Raw genomic sequence first — 8,218 nt, 5'->3', positions numbered from 1 at the left:
TCTCTGACTACGTAAGAGCTTTACGTTTAGCGGCAAAAGATTGCTCTTTCGAAACCGTTACCGCTCAAGAACATGAAGAACAAGCAATCCGTAGCACCTTGATCTCCGGTTTGCTTTCTCGTAAAATCAAAGAACGCCTGCTAGAAAATAAAAAACTTACTCTTGCCGAAGCACTTGATCAAGCTATTGCACTTGAAACAGCTGAAAAGGACGCGCTAATAATAAGTAACAATTCACCACAAATTAATGCTATATACGAACAAAAACAAGATACAGCATCAAACATAGCAGCCGCTACACAACACCGACCATCACAAACAATACTTGAACCATCCTCACGATCAGTAAGATGTTGTTTCTTTTGTGGTGGTAACGTACATCAAAGGTTTAAGTGCCCAGCTTTCCGTGCTATATGTAACCTGTGTTCTAAAAGAGGTCATTTTTCAAATGTATGTAAATCACGAAACGCTACCAACAACTCGGCTTCGTTCAAAAACACAGTCAACAGTCTTATCGATGACGGTTCATCTCATTGTAGTACAATATCTGCCGCTTCACCGTCAAGCTTGAAAGGTGCAACTATTCTAATCACGGTGAATGGTTATAAAGCTGGTCAGTTTTATAAACAGCAAAATCGCGCGCCTAATGAAGTTACGTCAAAAACCATGTACACAGTCTGTTAACTTAGCCTCGCTGAATCAAGTATCGGTTGTCGAAGGTATTTGCTTTGCCAATATCACCATGAATAAACACAACTACAGGCAAATACCACTTCTTATCGTCGATAATCTCTGCGCGGACGTGATCGTTGGACACGACCTACTAAAAGAACATTCTAAAATTGAATTTGAATTGGGAGGTCCCCATGAACCATTACGCATCTGCAACGTAATGCAGTCCTCGGTGCCACCAGCATCTATTTTTACTAATTTGTCACCTAACATCAGACCTATCGCCGTAAGGAGTCGTCGATACAGTATACAAGACGAAGAATTTATCAAGCAAGAAATATCAAAATTACTGGAAGACGGTGTAATAGAACCAAGCATTTCTCCCTGGAGAGCACAAGTCCTAGTAGCGGGAGGTGGCGCTCATCGAAAACGTCTAGTAATAGACTACTCTATGACTATTAACAAGTTTACAGAATTGGATGCATTCCCATTACCAAACATGGAAACGGTCGTCTTAAAAGTATCGAAATACAAAATCTTCAGTCAGATCGACTTAAAAAGCGCATATCATCAAATGACCATTTTAGATAAAGAGAAAGTCTACACTGCTTTTGAAGCCTGCGGACAACTTTACCAGTTTACAAGAATTCCATTCGGTGTTACCAATGGTGTAGCAGCGTTTCAAAGGACTCTAGACTTCATCATAACCAGAGAGAAACTAGAAGGTACAGTTGTATACTTAGATGACGTGACAGTATGTGGTAAAGATGAGTTAGAACATGAACGTAATCTAAAAAAGTTTATGGATGCGGCGAGAAAATATAACTTAACACTAAATGAAAGAAAATGTGTTTTTAAGAAAACAAAAATCGATCTACTTGGCTATACTGTCGAAAATAACACAATCAAACCAGACGCTGAGAGATTGAAACCCCTTTTAGAACTTCCAGCTCCCATTAAAAACTCAGAACTCAAACGCGCTTTGGGAATGTTCGCCCACTATGCAAAATGGGTTGAAAGATTTTCGGAGAAGATAAAACCTTTAACTTGTGTTTCAAGTTTTCCTTTAACACCTGATGCTCTAAAATGCTTCCAAGAGATTAAATCAGACATAAAGAAAGCAATAGATGATGATGAAACTTTCACTGTTGAAACTGACGCCTCGGATTTTGCTATAGCCGCTACGCTTACGCAAAAGGGTCGTCCAGTCGCTTTCTTCTCTCGAACGCTTTCCAATCCAGAATGTCGACATTCATCAATAGAGAAGGAAGCTTGTGCAATTGTTGAAAGTCTTAAGAAATGGAGACATTTTCTGATTGGGAAACACTTTCTTTTAATTACGGATCAAAAATCAGTAACGTACATGTTGAATCAAAATCACAATAGCAAGATTAAAAATGAGAAGATAATGCGCTGGAGGCTAGAGCTATCCTGCTACAAATATGACATTATATATAGACCAGGTTCGGAAAACACAACAGCAGACGCTCTGTCACGAGTTTGTGCGTACATGAACACCGACAAATTAAAACAGCTTCATAATGCGCTTTGCCATCCTGGAGTAAGTAGAATGTTCCATTGGATACGCTCTAAAAACCTACCGTATACAGCAAATGATGTAAAAGAGATGATTGCATTGTGTCCAACGTGCGCTGAAATTAATCCAAGATTTTTGAAAGCAAAAGGTCAACTAATTAAGGCTACGTCTCCATTCGAACACCTTAATATTGATTTTAAAGGTCCTCTCCCTTCTAATTCTTCAAATAAATATATTTTATCGATTATCGATGAATATAGCAGATTTCCCTTCGCTTACCCATGCAAAGATATGACCTCATCCACAGTCATTAAATGCCTGAAAGACCTGTTTCTCACTTTTGGCCAGCCTCTTTACATACACAGCGACAGAGGAACCTCATTCATGTCTGAAGAATTTAAAAATTTCCTAAAAAACTCAAACATTGCATCCTCAAAAACGACGCCATACAATCCACAGGGTAATGGTCAAGTGGAACGTTTGAACGGAACACTTTGGCGTACTATTCAGCTCAGTCTACGTTCAAAGAGTTTGTCAATTGGAAACTGGGAGGAAGTCCCTTCATTGTATCCGATCACTTCTTTGTACATCGATTAATGCTACGCCACATGAAAAACTATTCACGTACCCTCGAAGATCACCAAACGGGGATTCGCTACCATCATGGCTTTCAACGCCTGGACAGTAAAAAAGAATGTCCGTCACTCAAAGACTGATCCCGTAGTAGAAGAAGCTGAACTTATCGAGAGTAATCCTTACTACTCTTTAATTAGAAGAGCTAATGGAGAAATGTCAACCGTGACAAATCGTCATTTAGCGCCCTTCCCAAACAACGTTGACGAGGGTGAAGATGACGTTAGTCTTGAAACTTCAGAGACTGAGGCCTCACAAGAATTACAAACTTCTGATGGATCTTCGACGGAACAAGAGGTTAGAAGGTCTACTCGAATTAGAAGGCCACCATCGCGGTTTCAAAACTTTGTTGTAGAAAGTGGAATTGAAAATTCTACAGGGGCAGAAAATTCTGCAGAAGAAGAAAATTCTACAGGGGAAAATGATATGATATTTTATCTAGTTATCATTTGATAATCATTTATCGTTATTGTCAAAGTTAATTGAATTGTCTAGTTGATTTCTTTAAGCTAATAAAAGCCATATTTCCAGTGGTTACAAATATTATATCAACTTGTTTCTGCATTATTTAACTCGCATGAGGACAAGTACGTTTCTTTTTTTTTTAATTGCATTGCCAGCTGGACTACCGGTCCCACACAATTACGCTCGTTAAAAATGACTTACTCTTGAGTCTTTCTATTTAAGCAATTCGTATTCCAAACAACACTCGAAAATTACGCCGCCAGAACTGATAAAACACGTGCAGCGGTTATCTCGCACGTGACACTGTTTGTCGAAATATCAATTAATTCTTGTCCGATAACAACTTTTTATCAACACCTGACCAGGTGAAACTTTAAACTCACGTAAAAAATTGCGATTAAATGTTCCCTTATTTCCCTATTTGAAATTAAACAATTCCCACGTATAAAATAACTTGAAATATGTTACTGTTTTAAATATATCATACAAACTAAATACAACAAATAGAGTGAAATGAAATAAACATTTACTGACTAAATTTACAATAAGAAACGAACATCATCAAATTTTTCCAATTCTGTGTCTATTTGAAATTAAAAAATTCCCACGTATGAAATAATTTTAAATATGTTACATACAGGCTGTCCTGAGTGCTGTTTCCTATATTCAGACCGTAATTACGTTAACAACACGTATTTTTACACTATTCGCTTTCATTTTCAGCATTGTTTCAACCTAAAGAAGCGACACCCCCATGAAGTTTCCACAACAATACCTATATTTGTAATAATTACATTCTTCAAGCATAAATATTCACACGTGCACTAAAATATAGCAGAAAATAGGTATAGTAACCATTCTAGTGATTAGAAGAGAAGATATTATAAGGTATGTTGGTTTGGTTTGCTGAATAGTTGTACTACGAACATTTTCTGCAAATGGCTTGAAGGCAAAGAGTGACTAGTCTATTACCCACAACATGCCCAAGAATACCTACCATCATTTAGAGTAGGCGCCAGAGAGTTGTGATAGTTTAATGATCGTCACAAGTGGTGAAATAAGTACGGAAGATACCTACAGCAAAGGATAACTAAGACAGAATTATGTAGGTACCAGGTGTTCCAAAATGAATATCGGGGTTTCTTCAAGCAGGGGTCCTCAAACGCTCGATCGCGATCAACCGGTCGATCACGAGTGCTTGTATGAAATTTTGCAACGTCCATATAAACTTATTTTTGCGCGACGATATGCCCTACCTACGTAGACAACAAACCTGAATCGCACATACTTGGAGCATCTCAGAGTCGATCGATCGGAATCTAACAACATTTAGGTAGATCGTCAGCAGTTCAAGTTTGAGCACCCCTGCTTCAAGGATTCGCAATATTTTTCTTTTTTGAAATATAAATTATATCAAACAAAAGAGCAATTCGAACAGCAGGCATGCATAACTATTGTTTCCTATATCTTCCGTTAGAGAGTGCTATTGGACACCAGATGACAATGCTATTTTCGCATGACCTCCACGTTACTCAATCTGACGCCACAAGGCGCATTGAACACTTATTATTATTATTATTATTCATTTATTTAAAGCTTCACTTTTTTGGTATAAATAATTCGGTTTATAGCGATTTGACAACGGAAAGGCACTACATTTATGGCAAGAACTGTTGCCAATGTGACATAGGTTGGTAAAGTGCGAGCCTTACGCTTTGGGGATGTATATCCTCCGTCCTCCATGTCACATGGGCTTTATATATCTTAAACCCATTTTTTTTGAAGAAATACGAGTATAATTTTTTCAATTTCACCAACGGAAATATTAGTTTGATTGTAGAAAAATTCGCTCCTGGAATATTTCCCCCAAAAAAGAACCTGTTCTTACCCTGGCAGATTCAGCGCGGGAAATTGCCTCTAGGAAATTCGTATTTTGATTCGTTACCAAGGAAAATTTGGCGGCTATTTAGATAACAACACGTCGTGCAAATCTGATGAAAAAATCGACAATCTATGGGGCCTTAGCCGGCTACACACTTTTCAGTGCGAACTGACAGGCCTGCCGGGCCGTGTGTAGCCGACTTAGGTTCGAATTTTATGGAGGTTGGATTTTCTTAGGGCGAATATTTTGAGGACTTCGGATTTTAATTTAAGTTCTAGAGGCTCGTTTTTGATTGACCTTGTCTTAGCCTTACCACAAAACGTGTAAAGCTGAGACTTTTTCGGTAATTGTACATTTGTCATTTATGTTTCAATGACTAATTGCGAAAATATCAATTATCATACGGACGAAATTCATAGGGTAAATATTAGCTGTATTTTTCATTAAAAAGGACTTAAATTATCTTACTCCATAGAAAAATGTAATTGTTAGTATAATTCATTCTTCGTCTTAATTAGAATTCAGGCAACCGCACGAAAAAGATTTGAAGTTAACTTTTTAATAAGGTTTGATATTGTATGAATAATGTTCGAGGAAAACTTTTACGAAGTCCGAATGAGATCTTAATATATAAGGGGTTTGGATAAAATTTTTAATGATGACAAATTACGTTTTTATATTACATAGAGCGTATCGAATCGACGTATGTAAATTTCAACTTTATACATTCGATTTTCGAAATTAACATTTTATCTACACTTCATTGCGTTAAGCCAAAAATGAAAGCATTTTAATGGATCCATAAAAACGTCAAAAAGGAATGGCGACATTAAAATAATGTGCAGGACTGGGGCTGAAAGTCCAACTACAAATTATACCCATTCATGTCCCGAATTTTCAGATAATTTGCTCTTGAAATGAGTAGCTCATAATTTATCCTGCTTATCTTCAATCACCATAACGGGCTAATAAATATCGCGGTTAATTAAAAGATTGTAATATTCTCCACCGTTTCTAAGCCACAAAATTGCAAAAGTTCAATTTCAAGCAGCCAAATAGAGATATCAGATGATATAATTTTGGCTGGCAAACCGCTCTACGTAATTAATGTTAAATTAATTGCTGATACCTATTCGCATTTTATAGGAACGAAAACAACAAGATGTGGAGATGTTGGCAAGGTGTCATGTGGGTAAGTGGCTGGAAAAAGACTCTCGCTTACGGTCCGTTAGGTGCGATCCCACTTATTTGGCCCAACAAACTATGGTTGGCGTATGCGGCGGGCGGACAGCTTATTGCCTTGGCCGTTTTCCATTTTCTCCTTTCGTTTAAGGGCAGAAGACGCCGTAAACGTAAAGATCGACTTTTAAACGGCGACATCGATAGCTTTGAAAGGTAAACAGTAAACTGTAATATTTTCAAGAAGAACAAATATCAATATTGCCTTAGATTTCGCTTGTAGCGCTCTCTTGATACATCCGTTTCTGTTTTCAGCAGTCGGTTTGAGGAAGTAACTGAAGTATTAGATGACGGTCTACCGGAACCAATTCCGGGCAGCAGCCATTCACTTTCGGATAGTCTGGCGGAACCGGATACTATTCTTGAAATATGACCGGAAATGCATCTAACGCCAGACATATTTAAACATTTTGTGGACTCGGGCCACTGGAGTCCAAACGATAGTGATGACAGTGCGGTCTAAACAACACAAACGTACCTACCTAAAAAGGGAAAGGACTTTATGAAAATATATGTATTTGTTTTTTATATAATAAATCTACTAACTTTAATAATTATCACCCTAAAGAGATTTATGCAATTTTAAAATAAGTTTATATTTAATGAATTTGTTACTTTTCGAATTTATAAGTAAAGAGTTTAAACTTTTCTTATATTTCTTAGGCGGCAGGACACGAATTGTTAAAGTATTTTCACGGAAAATTGAGCGGTTTAAATGGAATCAGTCGCTGTCATGAAACGAGAATTTTCTAAATGAGATTAACTTATTCAGACACATTTCAACAAAAACGTCACAACGCAAAATATCGTATTTCGTTTCATATTGCTACATTCATATTGGTGGTTCAATATATCTTGTGCTTTTTAGTACCTATACTACATCGTAATTTGTTTTCAGATCACGTCATTCCCTCTAGCGTATATTCTTTACATTCTATTCTATAATTTCGGATTCATAAACAGTGCAGGTGCAACTGAAATTGCAATAAGTGGTTGACCAGCCCTTACTCGTCTTAAATAAAATTAACTGCGAAATTGCAAAATTAAATCTGCCAAGAAATTCGTTGACCCACCGCGAGCTCTAACATGAATTTAACGATAATTCGAATAAAATGTTTCATTTTCCCTTCTTGCCTGAAAATCAAATTTGAAACTTTATTTTCTAGATTGTTTGCTTGCAGATAATAAATACGAAATTGCCATACAACCCTGCATACAACAAATGAATATATTGACGAGAGAAAATAGATCCACTTTCACATTTTTCATATTTACAAGTTTGTTACGTTTACTACGAATATTTAAAATCACCCCTACCTCGCTACAACGCTTTTTTCTAATTCACAACGGAAATCTTATTGAGAAACTAAAATCACCTAAAACTAACTATAAATAAAACTTAACCAATATAATTAGCGGCATAAAGAGTACAATTTAATTAAGAGAAAAATAAATTAATTTACAAATTATTGTAAATCAATCACACCAGCAGACGAAGGTAGCGCCACTGGCGAGAAATCTAAAAGCAGAATTACGCCACACGACAAAACCAGCAATTTCTCTATCGAGAAGACGAGAACACAAAGCAACAAAGCATGAACTAATTGACGTTAACTATTTTTTTTTTCTCTAAAAAAGAAACACAAAGCAACAAAGCATGAACTAATTGACGTTTAACTATTTTTTTTACTTTTTTTTGTAATGACTAATTATATTTACAATCTGCTCTAATAAGCAATAAGTAAATCAGGTGGATTACAAAGACAGAACATGTTGGATGCCGTCCCAGTG

At 36.7% G+C, this 8,218-nt stretch overlaps 2 protein-coding genes across 2 annotated transcripts in view; both read left to right on the top strand.

The window, feature by feature from the left end:
* The window catches only part of LOC116163879, a 4,053-nt gene extending 1,248 nt beyond the window's left edge, over nt 1-2,805 (top strand). Inside the window, exons 2-3 of the mRNA XM_031478009.1 lie at nt 31-612; nt 689-2,805. Of these exons, the coding sequence (XP_031333869.1) occupies nt 31-612; nt 689-2,805 (2,699 nt within the window). The remainder of the gene's footprint in view (nt 1-30; nt 613-688) is intronic.
* A 66-nt stretch (nt 2,806-2,871) lies between these two features.
* On the top strand, nt 2,872-7,052 carry LOC116163878. Its single transcript, XM_031478008.1, has 4 exons — nt 2,872-3,138; nt 3,373-3,428; nt 6,335-6,583; nt 6,683-7,052. Exons 1-4 carry the CDS (start codon nt 2,872-2,874, stop codon nt 6,798-6,800), a joined length of 690 nt encoding a protein of 229 aa, XP_031333868.1. The 3' UTR covers nt 6,801-7,052.
* The last annotated feature ends 1,166 nt before the right edge of the window (nt 7,053-8,218 follow it).

Source organism: Photinus pyralis, unplaced genomic scaffold, assembly GCF_008802855.1.
Source record: "Photinus pyralis isolate 1611_PpyrPB1 unplaced genomic scaffold, Ppyr1.3 Ppyr1.4_LG2, whole genome shotgun sequence".
Taxonomy (NCBI): Eukaryota; Metazoa; Arthropoda; class Insecta; order Coleoptera; family Lampyridae; genus Photinus; species Photinus pyralis.
The sequence above is the reverse complement of the archived record's forward strand: the minus strand, read 5'-3'. Positions and strand labels throughout refer to the sequence as shown.

Bases quoted from the DNA above. Each gene is read 5' to 3' on its own strand.
- LOC116163878 (XM_031478008.1), top strand. From the start codon at position 2,872: ATGGCTTTCAACGCCTGGACAGTAAAAAAGAATGTCCGTCACTCAAAG. The intron at 3,139-3,372 runs GTTAGAAGGTCT...CCATATTTCCAG, and splicing joins GATCTTCGACGGAACAAGAG to TGGTTACAAATATTATATCA. The intron at 3,429-6,334 runs GTACGTTTCTTT...CGCATTTTATAG, and splicing joins TTTAACTCGCATGAGGACAA to GAACGAAAACAACAAGATGT.